General features: G+C 38.5%; 1 protein-coding gene across 2 annotated transcripts in view; it reads left to right on the top strand.

The window, feature by feature from the left end:
* Window positions 1-21,846, top strand: part of RXYLT1 (ribitol xylosyltransferase 1) — a 32,588-nt gene that overhangs the window by 6,113 nt on the left and 4,629 nt on the right. For both annotated transcript variants that reach the window (XM_062203310.1, XM_062203309.1), the window contains exons 4-5: window positions 19,542-19,856; window positions 21,207-21,377. In XM_062203310.1, the coding sequence (XP_062059294.1) occupies window positions 19,542-19,856; window positions 21,207-21,377 (486 nt within the window). The remainder of the gene's footprint in view (window positions 1-19,541; window positions 19,857-21,206; window positions 21,378-21,846) is intronic.

Here is a 21,846-nt window from a genome sequence, read left to right as displayed (position 1 = left end):
CGTTTGGTGACAAGAATTTTAACATTCCATATTCTGGAGAAATAATATGGAAGCCTAAAAGCATTTTGATTTTTCTCTTTCCTATATTAGTCATATTTACTTTTTTAATTAATATTTCATAATTGTGCATATTTATGGGGTACAGTGTGATATTTTGATACATGTGTATAACATTTTTATCTCCTTACCATTTCTTTATGTTTGGAGTTTTTAACTCCTCTTTTCCTGCCCCTTGAGTTGATTTCATATCTTGGCTATTGTGAATACTGCCTCAATAAACATGGAAGTAAAAGTATCTCTTTGATATGCTAATTTTATTTCTTTTGCATTTATACCCATAAGTGGGATATCTGAATAATATGGTAGATCAATTTTTAGTTTTTTAAGGAGTTTCCATATTCATCCTCACAATGACTACTGGTGTACATTTCCACCAACATTGTTTTAATTTTCCTTTTCTCCACATCCTTGTTAGCATTTGTTTTTTGCTTTTTTGATAATAGCCATTATAACTGGAATGAGGTGATATTTCATTGTGGTTTTCATTTATATTTTCCTGATGGCTAATGGAGCATTTTCTCATATACTTGGTGGCCTTTTGTGTTTTTCCTTCTGATAAATGTCTATTCAGATCACTTACATGTAGTTAAATTGGATTATTTTTCAAGTTTCTTAAATTCTGAATATTAATCCTCTGTCAGATTAATAGTTTGTGAATATTTTCTCCCATTCTGCAGGTTGTCATTTGTTATACAAAAGCTTCATAGTTTGATCCCATGTGTCTATTTTTGCTTTTGTTGCCTATGCTTTTGGGGTCTTACCCAAAAATCTTTCTCTATACTGATTTTTTAAAAATTGTTTATGTGTTGAGGCTGGCATTGCAGCATAGCAGATAAAGCCACCGCCTGCAACCTTGGCAGCCCATATGGGTGCTGTTTTGAGTCAGCTGCTCCACTTCTGATCCAGCTCCCTGCTAATGGTTTGGGAAAGCAGTGGAAGATGGCCCAAGTGTTTGGGCCCTGCACCGACATGGGAGACCTGGAAGAAGCTCCTGGGTCCTTGCTTCAGGCTGGCTCACCCTTGGGCATTACAGCCATTTGGAGAGTGAACCAGTGGATGGAAGACTTCTCTCTCTGCCTCTGCCTCTCCATAATTCCACCTTTCAAATAAATAAACTTTTTAAAAAAATGTTTATTTTCATGTACTTGAAAGGCAAAACAACAGAAATCTCCCATCCTTCACTCTCTGAATTCCTTCAAAAGCCACGCTGAAGCCAGAAGCCTGGAACTCCATCCAGGCCTCCCAAATGGGTGACAGAGATGCAAATATTTTAGCCATTATCCACTGCCTCCCAGGATGTACTAGCAGAAAGTTGGATCAGAGACAGTGCAGGCAGGGCTCAAACTGGCACTCCAGTATAAGGAGGTGAGCATCACAAGCGGTAGTTTAACAAACAGTGCCACAGTGCATACCTCTATATTGATGGTTTGAAGTATTTACCCCATGTGTTCTTCTAGTGGTTTCATACTTTCTGGTTTTACAGTTCTTTGGTCCATTTTTAATTGACTGTTACATAGGGTGAGAGATACAGTCATCAAACTTCAGCCTTTCTTATATGGATATCTAGTTTTCCCAACACCGTTTATTGAAGACACTGAAACACCAAGTGTATCAGTTTAGTGCTTTGTGAAAAATCATTGGGCTGTAGATGTGTGGGTTTGTTTCCAGGATCTCTGTCCTGTTCCATTGGTCTGTGTCTGTTTTTATGCTAATGCTATGCTCTTTCGTTTACTGTAGCTCCGCACTAGGTCTGGAAACCAAGTATTGCAGTGTGCCCACCTTTGTTATTTTTATTCAATATTACTTTCACTATTTGGAGTCTTTTGTGTTTCCATATGAATTCTAAGGTGGTTTTTCCTAATTATGTGAAGAATATCATTGACATTATTACAGGATCATATTGAATCTGTAGATTGTTTTGGTTAGTATGTACATTTTAGCAATGTTAATTCATCTAATCCATGAAAATGGGAGGTCTTTCCATTTTTGTGTGTGTTGTCTTCGATTTCTTTCATTAGAGTTTGGTAATTTTCATTATTGAGGTCTTTTACTTTCTTGGTTAAAATTATTCCTGGATATTTTTTTTCTATGTCTAGTAAATGACATGGCTTTAAAAGATTTCTAAGAAGTTCATTATTGGTATATAAAAATCCTGCTAATTTTGTTTGTTGATTCTGTATCCTGCAACTTTACTGATTTGTTTATCACTTCTAATTGTCTTTTAGTAGACTACAGTCTTTTAGGCTTAACTAGTCTTTTAGGCTTTTCTATGTATAGAATCATACTATCTACAAACCAGGACACCATTTTACTTCTCCCTATCTGTTTAATGCCTTCTATTTCTTTTTCTGGGCTAATGACTATAGGTAAATAAAAGCAGTGAGAGTGGGCATTCTTTTCTTGTTCCCAATTTTGAAGGAAATGATTGCAGCTTTTCCCCATTCAGTATGATGTTGGCTGTGAGTCTGTCCTAGGTAACCTTTAATGTGATGAGATTATAATTCTTCTATATGTGTTTTGCTCAGGGTTTCTATCATGAGAGGTTGTTGAATTTTATCAAATGCTTTTTCTGCATCTATTGAAATGATTATATGATTTTTATGCTTCATTCTGTTGATGTGTTGTAGTAACATTTGCTTATTTTCGTATGTTGAACCACCTCTGCATCCCTGGGGTAAGTCCCACTTGATTGTAATAAATGATCTTTTTGAGGTAGTGTTGGATTTGATTTGTTAATATTCTTCTGGGGATTTTTGCATCTATGTTGATCAGGAATATTGACCTATCATCTTTTTTTGTGTGTTCTTGCCTCATTTTGGTATCAGGAAAATACTGGCCTCCTATAATGAGTTTGGAAGAATCTCTTCCCTTTTCCTTTTTTTGAATAGTTTGAGAAGAATTGGTGTTAGTTCCTCAGTAAAGGTTTGGCAGAATTCAGCAGTGAAGCCATCTGGCCTGGCCTTTCTTCATTGGGAGATTTTGTTTTTTACAGTTTCACATAATTTAGTAGCAAACTTTCAGAAACAGCACAGAAGACAGATAACAATTAAAACAGGTACTTAGATATAGGACAGCTCAGAAATGTATAATCAGTGGATGGAATCTACCATGTGGAAACAGTGGTGCAAAAACCAGTTAGTTGCCATCAATAAGAAATTTACTTGTTTAAAAAAATGTAAATGCTGGTGTTGTCCAGGAAAGGTTAATGCACTTATTTACAACTACAATTAAACTGAACTGATAAAACTTGTTCACTGAAACATTTTGATTTGCATTAATGTTTTACATCCCCACATTTATAATAAAAATCCACACACAAGTGAAAATAGAAAAATTGCCCATATCTGATTTCTGTCTCCTATTTTTCTACTCGCAGTCATATACTTAGGTACCTTTTTGACCCATGCAAAAAATATAAAGACATTCGTAACTATCAATAACAGGAAGAAGAGAAAAAAAATTTATTTTTTTGAGAATGAAATGTTTCCCCTCATAGTGGATTTTTTATATAAATTTTTCATTTATATATGGTAAACAAATTTCATATATTTGGTATATACATACTTAGGAGCATAATGATACTACCCATGCACACTCGCACCCTCCCTCCTTTCTTTCTTAATCCTTTCAATTTTTATAGTGATGTACTTTCGGTTTATTTTATAATCATAAGTGTAACCCTCCACTAAGTAACAAATTCAACAAATAGAAAAACACTGCTCCTCAACAGTAGAGACAAAAGCTATACATAAACATACAGTATTTGTCTCTTGGAGACTGCCATATTCACTATGCATAATGGTTTCCAGTTGCATTTATTTTGTTGCAAAAAACAGGATTTCATTCTTTTTATGGCTAAGTAGTATTCCATAGTGTATATATCCACATTTTCTTTACCCAGTCATCAGTTGATGGATATCTGGGTTTATTCCATATCTTAGCTGTTGTGAATTGAGCTGCAATAGGCATAGGAGTCATAGGGTAGATCAATTTTCAGATTTCTGCGGTAGCTCCATACTGTCTTCCACTTTGACTATACTAGTTTGCATTCCCACCAACAGTGGATTAGGGTACCTTTTTCCCCAAACCTCACCAGTATTTATTATTTTTTGATGTCTGTATGAGAGCCATTCTAACTGGGATCATAGTGGGTTTTTTTGTTTTTTGTTTTTTGTTTTGTTTTTTTTTTGGGACAGGCAGAGTTAGACAGTGAGAGGGAGAGAGAGAGACAGAGAGAAAGGTCTTCCTTTTTCCTTTGGATCACCCCCCAAGTGGCCACTATGGCTGGTGCCTTGTGGCCGGCGCACTGCGCCGATCTGAAGCCAGGAGCCAGGTACTTCCTCCTGGTCTCCCATGTGGTGCAGGGCCCAAGGACCTGGGCCATGCTCCACTGCACTCCCGGGCCACAGCAGAGAGCTGGGCTGGAAGAGGAGCAACCGGGACAGAATCCAGCACCCCGACTGGGACTAGAACCCAGGGTGCCAGTGGCACCGCCTAGTGAGCCACGGCGCCGGCCGGATCATAGTGGTTTTGGTTTGCATTTCCCTGATAGCTAGTGATCCTGAGCATTTTTTCATGTTGGCCACCTGAGTTTCATCTTTGTGGATTCTTTAGCACATTTCATGGATATGTGGCCTGCTAGCTAGATTTCTTTTGGCGTAACTATTGCATGTTTGGAATGGATAGCACACAGGTTGGTGTCTTCTAGAGGGCCAGCTAAGCCTCACTTGCCTCCTATAAAGCATCAGTAGCTGCACTCTGGAAGTGCAGATCTGTTTTGAAGTCATGAACAGTTTCTCACACCAGGCACTGGAAGGGGAGTTTGCCAGTCAGAAATTCAGTGGAATTCTGATATTGTCTGATTAATTTTGTGGCATGCTACAGGACTAGGCCTATAATGATGAGGCGTCTTCACCTCTCTGGTACAGGACACACTTTTTCAAGCATTGCCAGTTGCTTCCTGAAGCTTTCCACCAGTGGATTTGCAGGCAACCTGCTTTGTATGAGGTATAGCATAGAGACATCCTTAACTGTGCCCCCTTCTCCTCCCTCTGGAGCTCTGCAAGCCAGAGGTGGCACTGGAGTTAGAGAGACAGACTTGACTAGGAGATGTTTTGTTTTGTTTTGTTTTGTTTTGTTTTGTTTTGTTTTTTTAGTAACCCTAACAACAGGAGAGATCCAAAGATGTCATGAGCTTGGTGCCCAGTTAGGGGAGGTACCAGAAATCTACCCTATAGTTTTGCTTCGGAGAAGGAACATGCATTGTCTTCTCTCAACTCTCAGAGCTCATGCTGCTACAGTGTGACAGCATAGTGGGGGAGAACCATATCGCTGGTCTGCCGCTGACCCTGTACCATAGTTGGATCTGAGGGCGTGAATTCCACACTATATAAAGCCCTTCACTGCACTTGAATGAGGTCATTTGTTCCATGCTCCACTGACTCCCCTGCCACCCTTGCCAGAATCACTGATGGCCCATACTTCATCTGAGCACACATGTATCACATTCCTTACTGCCACCATTGCTGAGGAAAATCCACCAGGCTCCATAGTTATTTACTGTGAAGGAAACATCATAAAAGTCATAGATAACCAACCAACCCCATATACAAATTTCAGCGTAGGGACACAAGTATAAAACAGGGCGCAGGTGCCGCGGCTCAATAGGCTGATCCTCCGCCAGCGGCACCGACACACCAGTTTCTAGTCCTGGTCGGGGCGCTGGATTCTATTCCAGTTGCTCCTCTTCCAGTCCAGCTCTCTGCTGTGGCCCGGGAAGGCAGTGGAGGATGGCCCCAAGTCCTTGGGCCCTGCACCCGCATGGGAGACCAGGAGAAGCACCTGGCTCCTGCCTTCGGATCAGCATGGTGCGCTGGCCACAGCGGCCATTGGGGGGTGAAGCAACGGAAAAAGGAAGACCTTTCTCTCTCACTGTCCACTCTGCCAGTTAAAAAAAAAAAAAAAAGAAAAGAAAACAGGGCAACATCCTGTGTTTAAAGGAATGGAATAATTCTTTAGCAACAGAACTCAAAGAAGAGGAGACTGATGAAATGCCTAATGAAGAATTCAAAGGAGGGGGCCCACACTGTGGTGTAGTAGGTTAATCCTCCGTCTGCAGCACTGGCATCCCACATAGGTGTCATTTCTACTCCCGGCTGCTCCATTTCCAATATAGCTCTCTGCTATGGCCTGGGAAAGCAGTGGAAGATGGCCCAAATCTCTGAGCTTTGCACCGTGTGGGAGACCTGGAAGAAGCTCCTAGCTCCTTGCTTTGGATCGGCTCAGCTCCAGCCATTGCAGCCATTTGGGGAGTAAACCAGTGGATGGAAGGCCTTTCTCTCTGTCTCTCCCTCTCACTGTCTGTAACTCCACTTCTCAAATCAATAAATAAAATCTTTAAAAACAATTCAGAGGAATGATTAGAAAGAAGCTTATTGATATACAGGAGAATAAAATTCAGTGAAACTAGGAAGACTGGCCGGCACTGTGGCACAGTAGACTTAAGCCTCCGTCTATGTCACCGGCAGCCCATGTGGGTGCCAGTTCAAGTCTCAGCTGTTCTTCTGATCCAGCTCTCTGCTATGGCCTGGGAAAGCAGTGGAAGATGGCCCAAATCCTTGGGCCCTTGCACCCAATTGGAGACCCAGAAGAGGCTCCTGGCTTCAGATTGCCCCAGCTCTAGCCATTGTGGACATTTGGCAAGTGAACTAGTGGATAGAAGATCTTTCTTTGTGTCTTTCCCTCTGTCTGTCACTAACTCTACCTCTCAAATAAAATCTTTAAAAAAAAAAAAAAGAAATTAGGAAGACATTGCATTGTATGAATGAGAAATTCAGCAGATAAGAGATACTGAAAAAGAACCAAATGGAGGATTTCAAAATGGTAGAATAGGGAGCAACATGTTTGCAGCATGAAGAGAAAAGTGTAGGAAGTGACTCCCAGGGGAGAGTTGGAGAGACAACTGCCCTAGAAGTACTATGGGAGGAGGTAAAATAGTGTGCACCTGTGTGGAGGGTGTGGACGTACAGCACAAATGCAGCCGCAGCTGCCGAGAGCCAGAGCAGGCAGCAGTTTAGAGACACAGATGGGACCAACCTTGCAGCAACCTATGGTGATAGAGCTGGAGGGAGAACATGGCCTGGGTCCAGACTGGTGGTTGCTGGTGGTTACCTGTGGACCCAGTAGAAGTGGAGAGGGACATTTGTTTTCCCACAACTTCCCAAAACAATACCTGCTGCCCATTTGAGAGAGGGCGGCCACCATTTTGGGTTAGGGCAGCAACTATGGAAGCTTTTGTGCAAGCTCCTAATTGGCAGTGCTAGCAGCAGTGTTCAGCCAGTGGCTTTTGTGTGTAGCGTGATCCAGAGAAGGAGGGAATGGTCTGCCATCCCCACTGACTTTGAGCCTGGATTGATGGCTGGGCAGCCACATGGGACAGTGGAGCACCCAAAACCTCCCACGGTCAAGACACCGAGGTGGAACTGTCTCTGGAAATATCTGCCTCTCTGTTGACTGGACAGGCTGGAATCAGTGACTGTGGTAGCCTTGCGTGCTGAAACTGGGGACTCGTTGGTTATATGAGAAAGTGCAGAGTGTAGCTGGGTATTAAGATCTTCCATGCCCAAACTGCATGTTACCCTGGAAATTCACCTCATCCTTGAGCACTGACCAAAGCTCCCTGGCCACACCCACCACACATCTCTAGGTATTCACTGAAAGTGCAGACATTCCTTCCACTAAGCCACAAGGCATAGCTCAAAGATAAAAGCTATCAGAAGAAAAAAAAATCAACTCCACAAATGTCTAAAAACAAATGCAGAAATTCAAGAAACAAGAATAAGGAAGACACCATGACCGCCCCCCCCCCAAAGGAACACATAAACATTTCAGTATTAGAATGCAAAGATGAAGAGATTGAGGAAATGCCAGAAATGGAGTTCAAAAAATTAATCCTAGAATTACTCAAAAGCGTTCAGAAGCAAATCCACAAACTAAACTATACATGACATGAATGAAAATTTTTCCTATGAAATTGATATTTTAAAGAAAAATCAAAGTAGAATATTAAAAATGAAGAACTAAGTAGATCAAATAAAAAATGCAGAGGAAAGCCACAATAGCAGACTGGGCAAGGCAGAAGAAAGAATATCTGAACTAGAAGACAAATCTTTGGAAATCTTACAGTCAGACCAAAAAAAAAAAAAAAAAAAAGGCAAGAAGAAAACTTAAAAGCAGTGTTAGAGATCTGTGGGATACTGTCAAATGACCCAACATACAGGTTGTAGGAGTTCCTGAAGGTATGAAAAGAGAATGGTCTAGAAAGCCTATTTAGTGAATTACAGAAAACTCCCCTACTTTGAAGAAAGAAAGCAGAAAAGACCTTCACCGCAACACATTGTGATTAAACTCACCACAGGTAAAACATAAAGAGAAGTTTCTAAAATGTGCACAAGAGAAACACCAGATTACTTTGAAAGGATCTCCAGTTAGAATCATAGTTGACTTCTCAGCAGAAACCCTACAGGCTAGAAGGGAATGGCGAGATATAGTCCAAGTCTTAAAAGAAAAAAAACCTGCCAACCCAGAATATATACCCTGCAAAGCTCTCATTTGTGAATAAAGGTGAAATAAAGACCTTCCATAGCAAATAAAAAATTGAAAGAATTTATCGCCACTCATCTAGCATAACAAAATTAGGTTAAGGACTTGCTTACACACAGAAAGACAGCCATTATTATGAAAGAATGAGAATGCTGAAAATCCCCCAATAGAAGTACGAAAGAAATCAGTAGTAAACAATAGGAATATTTATGGGAAAATGGCAGGGCCAAGTCAGTTAAAAGATACAGACTGGCTGAAGGGATTAAATAACAAGACTCATCTATTTGCTGCCTACAAGAAACACAGCTCACCAACAAAGATACATGCAGACTAAAAGTGAAAGCATGGAAAAAGAGATTTCATGCTAACAGAAACCAAAAAACAGCTGGTGTAATGAGACAAAATAGACTTTAACATAAAAACTTAAAAGAGACAAAGAAGGACACTATGTAATGATTAAGGGATCAATTCAACTGGAAGACTATAATAAATGTATACACACCCAATTACAGGGTGCCTGGCTATTTAAAAGAAATGTTAATGGACCTAAAGGAAGATATAGAATCCAATACAGTAGTAATGGAGAACTTCAGTACTCTGCTTTCAGTAATGGACAGATCAATCAAACAGAAAAATTAGCAGGGAAACAATAGAGTTAATTGGCATTATAGACCAAATAGACTTACATATCTACAAAACAGTGACAAAGTACATATTCTTCTCATTAGTGCATGGAACTTTTTCTAGGATAGACCATATGCTAGGCCATAAAGCAAGAATCAGCAAATTTAAAAAAAAATAGAAATCATACCATGCATCTTCTCGACCACAATAGAATAAAGCTGGAAATCAATAACAAGAATCTCTAGATATGTGCAAGCACATGGAGTCAACAACATGCTCCTGAATAAGCACTAGGTCATAGAAGAAGTCAAAAGAGAAATCAAAAAAAATTCTGGAAACAAATGAAGACAACAATACATATCAAAATTTACAGGATACAGCAAAAGCAGTGTTAAGAGGAAAGTTTATAGCAGTCAGTGCCTACATGAGGAAATTGGAAAGGTACCAAATAAATGAGCTATCAGTGCATCTCAAGGACCCAGAAAAACAACAGCAAACAAAACCCAAAACTAACAGGAAAAAAGAATTAATATTAAAGAAGAAATAAAATTGAAACTAAAAGAAATACAAAAGATCAGCAAATGAAGAGCTGTTTTTTAAAAAAAAATAAAATAAACAAAAGTGATACACCATTGGCCCAACTAACAAAAAAAATGAGGTAGAGGCCGGCGCCGTGGCTCAACAGGCTAATCCTCCGCCTTGCGGCGCCGGCACACCGGGTTCTAGTCCCGGTCGGGGCACCGATCCTGTCCCGGTTGCCCCTCTTCCAGGCCAGCTCTCTGCTGTGGCCAGGGAGTGCAGTGGAGGATGGCCCAAGTGTTTGGGCTCTGCACCCCATGGGAGACCAGGAGAAGCACCTGGCTCCTGCCATCGGAACAGCGTGGTGCGCCGGCTGCAGCGCCCTACCGCGGCGGCCATTAGAGGGTGAACCAACGGCAAAGGAAGACCTTTCTCTCTGTCTCTCTCTCTCTCTCACTGTCCACTCTGCCTGTCAAAAAAAAAAAAAAAATGAGGTAGAAAACCCAAATCAATAAAATCAGAGATGAAAAAGGAAATGTAACAAGACACCACAGAAATGAATCATCAGAAATTACTACAAAGAGCCATGTGCCAATAAATTTGGAAACCTAGAAGAAATGGATAGATTCCTTGAAATATGCAATCTGCAAAAATTGAGTCAGGAGGATACAGAAAACCTGAAAGATGAATAACCAAGATGGAAATTGAATCAATAATAAAGACCCTTGCAACAAAGAAAATCCCAGAACTGAATGGCTTCACTACTGAATTCTACAAGACATTTAAAGAACTTAATTCCAATTTTTCTCAAGCTATTCAAAATAATTGAAATGGAAGGAATCCTCCCAAACTCTTCTTATGAAGCCTGCATCACATTAATATCTAAAACTGAAAAAGATGCAGCAGAGAAAGAGAACTATAGCCCAATATTCCTGATGAACATAGATCCAAAAATCCTCAAGAAACTACTAGCTAATCAATCCAACAACACATCAGAAAGATCATTTACCCAGACTAAGTGGGATTTATCCCTGGTATGCTGGAATGGTCCAGCATTTGCAAATCAATAAATGTGATGCATCACATTAACAAATTGAAGAGCAAAAACCATATGGTTATCTCAATAGTTGCAGAGAAAGAATTTGATAAAATACAACATCTTTTATGATGAAAAACCTAATCAAATTGGGTATAGAAGGAACATTCATCAACACAATCAAGGCAATTTATGACAAACCCAGGACAAGCATCCTATTGAATGGGGAAAAGCTGAACACTTTCCCCACTAAGATCCGGAATCAATAAAGGACGCGTACTCTCACTATAGCCATTTAATGTAGTCCTGGAAAGTTTAGCCAGAGCCATTAGGCAAGAAAAATCAAAGGGATAGGAATTGTAAAGAAGGAAGTCGAACTATCCATATTTGCATATGACATGATCCTATATATAGTGGATACAAAAGACTCCACTAAGAGTATTGGAACTCATTAAAAAGTTTGTTAAAGTGTCAGGATATAAAAGCAACACAGAAAAATCAATAGCCTTTGTATACACAGACAGTGTTATGGCTGAGAAAGAAATTTTTTTTTAACTTTTATTTAATGAATACAAATTTCCAATGTACAGCTTATGGATTACAATGGCTTCCCCCCCCCCCATAACTTCCCTCCCACCCGCAACCCTCCCATCTCCCTCTCCCTCTCCCCTTCCATTCACATCAAGGTTCATTTTCAATTCTCTTTATATACAGAAGATCAATTTAGTATAAAGATTTCAACAGTTTGCACCCACATAGAAACACAAAGTGAAACATACTGTTGGAGTACTAGTTATAGCATTAAATCACAATGTACAGCACATTAAGGACAGAGATCCCACATGAGGAGCAAGTGCACAGTGACTCCTGTTGTTGACCCAACAAATTGACACTCTAGTTTATGGCACCAGTAACCACCTGAGGCTCTCGTCATGAGTTGCCAAGGCTATGGAAGCCTTCCAAGTTTGCCGACTCTGATCATATTTAGAAGGTCATAAAAGACAGGGTGAGGATAGTAACCAATGATCCTAAGAGTGGCATTAACCAGGTCTGAACAATTATACAGCATTAAGTGGGGAAGAGGACCATCAGTACACACAGGTTGGGAGTAGAGCCATTGGTGGTAGAGTAGAGGTTATGATTACAAAGGAATGAGGCCCAAGTGCTCTAGACAGGGTCTAGAACAAAGGACAGAGTCATTATTAGAGGAGCTAAGAAAGGTGCTGTCTAAGCTACAATTAAGTTTTCTGATTGAGAGGCAAATAGAACCTGACAGAAGGGGCTTGATAATAATCTGTTGGGCTTTAGGCCTTGTAAGTTAAGAGGCCCAGACCTACCTATCTCTTCACATGGGGTACATCCTAAGGGAGGTGTGAACTTCCTGGGGGAAGGCACTCTGTTGACTTTCATTACTTGGCTGGCCTGGGAGGAGAGCTGGCCAGGTGAAGGCAGGTGGCATCTCTAACAAGAAATTTACAGTTCTGCCTGCAGTGTTGCTGACCCTACTTGGCCATCCCCTCAGCTGCAGTGGTCACTTTGGAAGCTGGGCTGAGTGAAGGGCTTTTCAGCTTAGAGCCAATAAGATCTGTGGCTCTGACCTGGGCATTGAGAAAGAAATTTGAACATCATTCCCATTCATAGTAGCTCCTAAAAGCATCAAATACCTCAAAGATCTCTCAGATGAAAATTACAAAACGCTAAAGAAAGAAATAGAAGACATTAAAAGATGGAAAAATCTTCCATGTTCATGGATTGGAAGAATAGCAATCATCAAAATGTCCATGCTACCAAAAGCAATTTAGATTCAGTGTGATCCCAATCATAATACCAAGGACAATCTTTACAGATCTTAAAAAAAATGATACTGAAATTCATATGGAAACACAAGAGACCCCAAATAGCTAAAGTAATCTTACACAACAAAAACAAAGTGAGAGGCATCACAATACCTGATTTTAACACATACTACAGGCCAGTTAGAATCAAAACAGCCTGGTACTGGCACAAAAATAGATGTGTAGACCGATGGAGCTGAATAGAAACTCCAGAAATTAATACACACATCTAGAACTAACTTATCTTTGACAAGGGAGCTCAAATCAACCTTTGGAGCCAAGACAGTCTTTTCCACAAATGGTGTTGGAAAACTGGATCTCCACATGCAGAAGTATGAAACTAGACCCATACCTTACACCTTACATAAAAATCCACTCTAAATGGATCAAAGACCTCATTCTACAACATGATACCATCAAATTACTCAAGAACATTGGGGAAACTCTGCAAGACATTGGCCATAAGCAAAGAGTTCTTGGAAAGGACCCCACAGGCACAGGCAATCAAAGCCAAAATTGACAAGTGGGATTACATAAAATTGAAAAGCTTCTGCACTGCATAATTAACACTGAACATCGTGAAGAGGCACTCAACAGAATGGGAGAAATTATTTGCAAACTATACAACCGATAAAGTATTAATATCCAGATATAAAGAGTTCAAGAAACTGAACAACAACAGAACAGAGAACCCAGTTAAGGAATGGGTGAAGGACTTAAACAGGTGTTTTTCAAGAGGAGATTCAAATGGCCAACAGACAATTGAGAAAATGTTCAGGATCCCTAGCCATCAGGGACATGCAAATCAAAACCGCAGTGAGGTTTCACCTCACTTCAGTTATAATGGCTTTCATACAGAAATCAACAAATAGTAAATGCTGGCAAGGATGTGGGGGAAAAGGTACCCTAATCCACTGTTGATGTGAATATGAACTGGTGCAGTCACTGTGGGAGACAGTATGGAGATACCTCAGAAATTGGAATATAGACCTACCATATGATCCATTCACCCCATTTTTGGGAATTTACCCAAACCAAAAGAAATTAGAATCTGAAAGGGTTATCTGTACCCCCCATATTCATTGTAGCACAGTTCACAGTAGCTAAGATATGGAATCAACCCAGATGCCCATCAGCTGTTGACTGAATAAAGAAATTATTATATATATATATATACACACACACACACACACACATACACACATGCACACACACACTATGGAGTACTACTCAGCTATTAAAAAAATGAAATAATGTATTTGCAGCATGTATGTTGCACCTGGAAACCATTATACTTAGTGAAATAAGCCAGCCCTCAAAGAGACATACCATGTTTTCCCTGATTTGGGGCAACTAATAGGATATCTGAAATGTATTGTATTGGAGTGAAATGGACATTGAGAATGATGATTTCTTATAGCCCTTGTCTCTTCCATTGAGGAACAGTGTGTTTTGTTTTGTTTTGTTTCATACTATGTGTTGAGCTCTTCCACTTAGATTAGGGGTAACTATACAATCATTAAGTATACTGGAAATAGATCATTGTAAAAAATAGGAGTGGGAGTCCAAGAGTGAGGAAGAAGGGTTGGAGTGTGAGTGGGAGGGAGAATATGGGGGGAGAAGTGCCACTGTGTTACTAAATCTATATATATGAAATATATGAAACTTGAATAGCAAATATAATTTTTTAAAACTTAAATCTTATACATGGAGAACTTGAGAAGTAAAATAAAAAATACAGCTGAAAGCTTTAACAACATACTAGAACAAGCAGAAGAAAGAATATCTGAATTTGAAGGCAGATCTTTTGAAATACCCTATAGAAAAAAAAGTAAAGTATGGAGGAAGCTTTTATTAAACAAGCAGATATTCATTTGGAAGAGATGGGGAGTAGTGTCTCAGAAGGTGAAGAAAAGGGAAAAGCCACACACACACAGACATACACACCCCTATTCAATGAATTAACAACTGAAAACTCCCAATTCGGGAAAGATGGACACCCAATTATAAGATGCCCATGGGACCCCACTTAGACATGACCATCAAAGAACCTTATCACATTTACATTTGCTCTTTATTTTCCATCTCTATGGCTTCCACCTAAAACCCAGGCCTTCATCTCCTTATAAGTCTTTTTTTTTTAAGTTTATTTACGTTATACAAGTTTCATATACTTCATATATGCAGATTTAGGAATACAGTAATAGATCCCACCCAAGCTCCAACCCTTCTTCTTACTCCCTCTCACATTCCCATTCTCCATGTGGGAGACTCACATGAATCTCCTAACTCCTGGCTTTGGCTTGGGACAAGCCCTGGCTATTGTAGCAATTCGGGGAGTGAACCAGTAGATGGAAGACCTCTCTCTGTAACTCTGCCTTTCAAGTAAATACTCCCCGCCCCCTATTTTTTTTAAAGAATGCAATAAAACATACTGATAACCATTGACTCCAGTTCCCCAGCTGGAGGCACTTCCAATTACAGGAGAGCACTAGTGGGACTGATTGCTGCGTGTGTTTTTTTGTGCCTTCATCTTCAAGTTTGGTAGGTAACATGAATCTAGAAATTGATCCATTTCTTCTCGATTTTCAGATTTGTTGTCTCACAGGTTGTTCATAATAGTCCCTAATGATCTTTATATTTCTATGGTATCAGTTCTAATGTCTCTTTTTCTGATTTTATTTATTTGAATATTTTTTCTTTCATTTAATTTAGCTGAAGATTTTTTAACCTTTCAAAAACCAACTATTTCTTTCACTGATGTTTTGAATTTTTTTGTAGTTTCTATTTTATTTATTTCTACTTTGATCTTCATTATTTCTTTCATTTTGTTAATTTTGGATTTGGTTTGTTCTTGCTCTTCTAGGTCCCTGAGATATTATTGAGGTTATTTACTTAAAATATTTTTAAATGAATGTACTTATTGCTATAAACTTCCTTTTTTTTTTCCTCTTGAAATAATAACAGAAGACTTACCTAATTTGGAGAAAGAAAGGGACATCCAGTATATGAAGCACATAGAACTCCTAATAGACATGACCAGAAAAGACCTTCACCATAACATATTGTAATCATACTCACCACAGGAAAACATGAAGAAAAGATTCTCAAATGTGCATGAAACACCAGATTACTTTCAGAGGATCTCCAATTGGACTCAGAGTGGATGTCTCATCAGAAACTGAAGGCTAGGAGAGAATGGTGAGATATATTACAAGTCTTAAGAGAAAAGAACTGTCAACCCAGAATACTGTACCCTGCAAACCTCTCATTTATGAATGAAGTTGAAATAAAGACCTTCATGACAAACAGAAATTGAAAGAATTTGTCACCACACGACCAGACCTGTAGAAGATGCTCAAAGATGTGGCAGCACACAGAAACACAGAAACATGGTCATCACTATGGAAGAAGGTAAAGGAAGGAAATCTCCCAGTAAAAATTCAAAGGAAATCCAAAGTAAAAAATAGGAATATTTATAAGAAAAATGGCAAGGCAAAGAGGTCACTTATCAATAGTCTCTTTGAATGTAAATGACCTCTCAACTCTCAAGTTAAAAGATACAGAATGGCTGAATGGATTATAAAATAAAACCCATCTATTTGCTGCCTGCAGAAAATATCTTACCAACAAAGATGCATGCAGACTGAAAGTGAAAGGATGGAAAAAGATATTCCATGCTAACAGAAGCCAAAATAGAGCTGGTGTAGCCATCCTAATTATCAGAAAAAAATATACTTAAACACAAAAACTGTTAAAACAGAAGGGCAATATGTAATCATTAAGGGATTAGTTCAAAATGAAAATGTGAGTATAATAAATGTATATGCACCTAATTAGAGGGCACATGGCTATTTAAAAGAAATGATAAGGGATCTAAAGGGAGACGTAGTCACAAATACAGTACTAATGGTGGATTTCAGTACCCCACTTTCTGCAATGGACAGATCAATCAGACAGGAAATTAGCAAGGAAACAGCAAAGTTAATTGACACTATCAACTAAATGGACATAAAAAATATCTAGAGAACTTTTTATCCTACAGATACAGAATACACATTCTCAGCAGTACACAGAATTTTCTCTAGACAACAGCCTAGGCCATAAAGCAGTGAGCACATTCGAAAACGTCGAAATCATGTCTTGCATCTTCTCGGACTGCAGTGGAATGAAGCTGGAAATCTGCAACGCAGGAATCTCTAGAACATATGCAAACACATGGAACAGCATGCTCTTGAATGAACAATGGATCATAGAAGAAATCAAAAGAGAAATCAGATATTTCTGGAAACAAATGAAGATGACAGTACAACATATCAAAACTTATGGGATACAACAAAAGCACTGCTAAGAGGAAAATTTATAGCAATTGGTGCCTACATCAAGAAATTGGAAAGGCACCAAATAAATGAGTTATCAGTGCATCTCAAGGATCTAGAAAGACAACAGCAAACCAAACCCAAAACTAGTAGGAGAATGATTTTTATTTTTTATTTTCCCTGCTGTCTACTGATCCTGAGCATCTTTTCATGTTTCTGTTGGCCATTTGAATTTCCTCTTTTGAAAAAATGCCTGTTCAAGTCCTTTGCTCATTTCTTAACTAGATCATTTGTTTTGTTGTTGTTGCATTTCTTGAGCTTTTTATACATTTTGGATATTAATCCTTTATCAACTGCATAGTTTGCAAATATTTCCTCCCATTCTGTCAGTGTCTTCTTGATTTTCTTAAGTGTTTTCAGTGCAGAAGCTTCTTAGCTTGATGTACTTGCATTTACCTGTTTTTCTGGGGGTCTTTTCTAAGAAGTCTTTGCCTAAGCCAGTGTCTTACAGGGTTTTCCCAATGTTCTCTAGTAATTTGATGATATCAGGTCATAGATTGAGGTCTTTGATCCATTTAGAGTGGATTTTTGTGTAAGATGTAAGGTATGGGTCTAGTTTCCAATGTTCTCCTCTAGTAACTCGATGGTATTAGGTCATAGGTTTAGATCCTTGATCCATTTTGAGTTGATTTTGTATCAAATGTGTGATAGGATTCTTGTTTCATACTTTTATACACAGAGATCCAATTTTCCCAGCACCATTTGTTGAAGAGACTGTCCTTTCTCCAAGAATTGATTTTAGCTCCTTTGTCAAAGAGTGGTTGGTTGTAAATATGTAGATTGATTTCTGGGGTTTCTATTCTGTTCCATTGATCTACATGTCTATTTTTTTGTATCAATACTGTTTTGATTCTAACTGCCCTGTAGTATGTCTTGAAATGAGGTATTATGATGCCTCCAGCTTTTTGTTGTTTAAGATTGCTTTAGTTAGTTGGGGGTCTCTTGTTTTTCCATATGAATTCTAGCATCATTTTTCCTAGATCTGAGAAGAATGTTGTTGATATTTTGATTGGGATTGCATTGAATCTGTAAATTGCTTTCAGTAGTATAGATATTTTGATAATACAACGATATTAATTGTTCCAGTCTATGAAAATATTTCCATTTTTTGTGTGTCTTCTGTTTCTTTAATATTTTGTAATTTTTATTGTAGAGATCTTTCACCTCTTTAATTATTAGTCCAGGTATTTAAATTTTTTGCATTTGTTTTGAATGGTATGAATTTTAGAAGTCCTTTGATTTCTTTTTCTTGCCTAATGGTTATGGCTAAATCTTCCAGGTCTATATTGAATAGCAGTGGTGAGAGTGGCATCCTTGTCTGGTTCCAGATCTCAGTGGGAATGCTTCCAACTTTTTCCCATTCAATCGGACGCTGGCCATGGTTTTGTCATAAATTGCCTTGATTGTGTTGAGGAATGTTCCTTCTGTACCCAATTTACTTAGAATTTTCATCATGAAAGGATGTTGTATTTTATCAAATGCTAACGCCTGGTTTCCCAAATTCAACATGGAGAAGTAATGTATCCTGCAGAGTTGTTGTTATGGTTAAGTGGTAACACCTGCCAAGGGCACATATGTTAAGGATAGCAAAGTCATTTAACAAATATTAGTTTCTATTCTTAACAGTAATAAGCAATAAAAGCAAGGTTTGGACATATTTTTTGCAAGAGATTTTTAAATTCCAACAGTTATAAATAAATGGTTCCAGCAGGCTGTGAAGAATCTAGGACCAGTGTGACTAATTTTAAGATGAATTAAATAGGATTTTTTTTATGTTTAGTATGTATTAGTTGAAAATATTTAAATGTTGTTCAAGACAGTGCATAACATGAAAATCTGAGTCATCTATTCATTTTATGAAAACTTTTTTAAACAGAGTTTAAAAAATAATAGAACAAATTCCCATATACCCATCTAAGAGTCTAGTTTTCCATCATGTTTGCTTCAGACATTTAGCTTTCCTCTTAAAAGAATTAAATGATTCCACCAAACATGAGTCTTGCTATTGTTCTCCAACCCCTTTCATCTTTCTCAGAGGAGTCATCACCATGAATTTGATGTGTATCATCTCATTCAAATTTGTGTGTGTGTTTATACTGGTACCAGGCACATGAGCATAATTTTTTTCAAATTTTCATGTAATTGTCATATTTTGTGAGTGTTCTGATGCGTGATTTCTTTCTTCAACATTGTGTTTTGAAGACCTGACCTTCATGAAGTGTTAAAATATGGTTTAAAATTTTTTAAAAATCCTCCTTTGTTTCCAGTTATCGTATGCACACTGATCTGTCTGCAACTAAAGCTTCCATTACTCTACAGCCATGTGTCCCATCTAGACTTGTTTGGAAAAACCTGTGTTACAGAGGTCTCAGTTCAAGGAATAATATTGATTAAATCTCAGAGTAGATTTTTGTGTAAAATGATTTTAAAACAGTCTGATGCTAAATACCCTTACTCTGTTTTACATGTCTCTTTTTTTTTTAACAGCTTCATCACTGGGCCAGCAGTAGCCCCAGGGTACTTCTCCATTGATGTGAATAATGTGGTACTTGTTTTAAATGGAAGAGAAAAAACAAAGGTCTTTTATGCCACCCAGTGGTTACTTTATGCACAAAATTTAGTGCAAACTCAAAAACTCCAGCATCTTGCAGTTGTTTTGCTTGGCAATGAATATTGTGAAAATGACTGGATAACCCAGTTCCTCAAGAGAAATGGAGGTCCTGTGGAACTACTTTTCCTGACCTATGACAGCCCCTGGATTAATAACGTGGATGTTTTCCAGTGGCCTTTAGGAGTAGCAACGTGAGTAGAAAATAAGATTACATGTCTGTAGACTTATGTCTTCAATTTCTGTATCAGGTAGTTTGTGTTTTAAATTGTAGTGTATTTAGTTCTTCTGGGATCATTGAGGCCTGTTATGGTGTTTCCCAGAGAAAAAAATAAGGAATGATCTCTACTTCAATGACAGTAATCATGTTTCTAGAGTATCTGATCCATTTATGAGAGAAAATGAATAAACTTTTGTTTTAAAGTCTCAGGACGTAGGATGTGTTTTCAAGCTTAATAGGAGTGCCTTGGAGAGAGAGTTAGCGGAGAATGGCAGACTTTCTTAAAAGAAAAAAAAGTGATGGGTTTGATATAAGTTAGGACTCAAAAAAATTAAATAAATAAAAGCAGGATTATATATCATGAGCACACTGTCCCCTTGGATTTGGAACTGAATTTGTGCAGATCTGTTCTATTAATGGAGGGGTCAGCTTAACACAGAGTCTTTCTTTAGCTGCAAAATTGATTTAAGACCCTCTGTAAAAACCTATTCCTGAAGAATAGCCCATATTTGTAAACTGTTTTGAACCATTTTACTTTTTCACAGTAACATCACATAATCTAACTCTAGGCCAGTATATTTCTTATGGTTAGTGGTGCACAACCGAGGGCAGTTTTGCCCTCCAAGAGCCTCTTGGCAATGTGGATACTTTTAGTTTTTGATGAATAAATAATTGTGTATACTTTTGGAGTACAATGTAATATGTTTGATACATGTTTAAAATGTGGAATGATTAAATTGAGCTAAAGGATGTCGAAAATGTTAGGCCCAAAATCTCTATGACCTCTTGAAAGAGATGTCAGTGTGAAATTTTTTTAAGTCAGTAGGTCTAGGGACTTTTTCAAAGTAAGGGTAGAGGATCTGGCTTTAAGGTGTAAAAGGTAAAACTGCAGCCCGCAATGCCAGCATCCTATATGGGCGCCAGTGCCAATCCTGGCTGCTCTACTTCTGATCTGGCTCCCTGCTAATGTACCTGGGAAAGCTGCAGAAGATGGCCCAAGTGCTTGGGCCCATGTAGGAGACCCTGAAGAAGCTCCTGACTCCTGGCTTTTGCCATTTGGGGAGTGAACCAGTGGATGCAAGACTTCTCTCTCAATCTCTCTCTTCCTCTCTCTCTCTCTCTCTCTCTCTGCCTTCTAAGTAAATAAAAAAAAAAAAAATCTTTCAAAAATATATAAACAAAGTTAAGGGTAGAAATAACAATTTGAAATTTAGAAATCATACATTGTCTCTTCTCCACACATCATGCTACCCAAGAGGTTGAGGTATGGGGATTTTGCCCACAACTATGTCATACATTAACTCAGATGTATTTATTTTTATAGATACCGGAATTTTCCTTTGGTGGAGACAAGTTGGTCAATCGTGTATGAAGAGAGGCGTTACATATGTAATTTCTTAGGAACAATTTATGAAAATTCATCTCGACAGGCACTAATGGACATTTTGAAACAAGATGAGTACAGTAAACGTTGCTGGGTTTCAACAAGAGAACAGTAAGTTCTGTGTTTACTTGAATCATCCATTTTATTCTCCAGTCTGAGGGTTGCTTTATGTGGAATCACAGAAGTTTCCAAAGAATCATTGTTAACGCCAATTGTACAGTCATTCCCCCAGAAAATTCATTAGTAATTAAAGCTGTAACCAGACTACTCGGTTGTATATGTTTAAAATAGGGAGAATCTCCTCTGGCTCTAATTCATCTAGAAGAGCAACACTAGTAACTGTCATTTGCAAATGTCATGTTAGGGTTTTCTCAGTGATATTTATTGGTCCAACTTGGCACACAGGAGATTGTAAATGTCACCAAGTTCTTCAGCTCGTCCATGAGATGTTCAGCAGAGCAGTTTAGTGTTGCACGACTTGCCTGCGGTACTCCTCATATATTCAGCAAGCTGACAGTCTCGTAAGGCCAGGGCTGTGTATTCCCCAGATGTAACACAGGACCACCTTGCACAGGGCAAC

This window comes from Lepus europaeus, chromosome 10, assembly GCF_033115175.1.
Source record: "Lepus europaeus isolate LE1 chromosome 10, mLepTim1.pri, whole genome shotgun sequence".
In the NCBI taxonomy this organism is placed as follows: Eukaryota; Metazoa; Chordata; class Mammalia; order Lagomorpha; family Leporidae; genus Lepus; species Lepus europaeus.
Note: the sequence above shows the minus strand (reverse complement) of the source record. Positions and strands in the feature narration are given on the sequence as shown.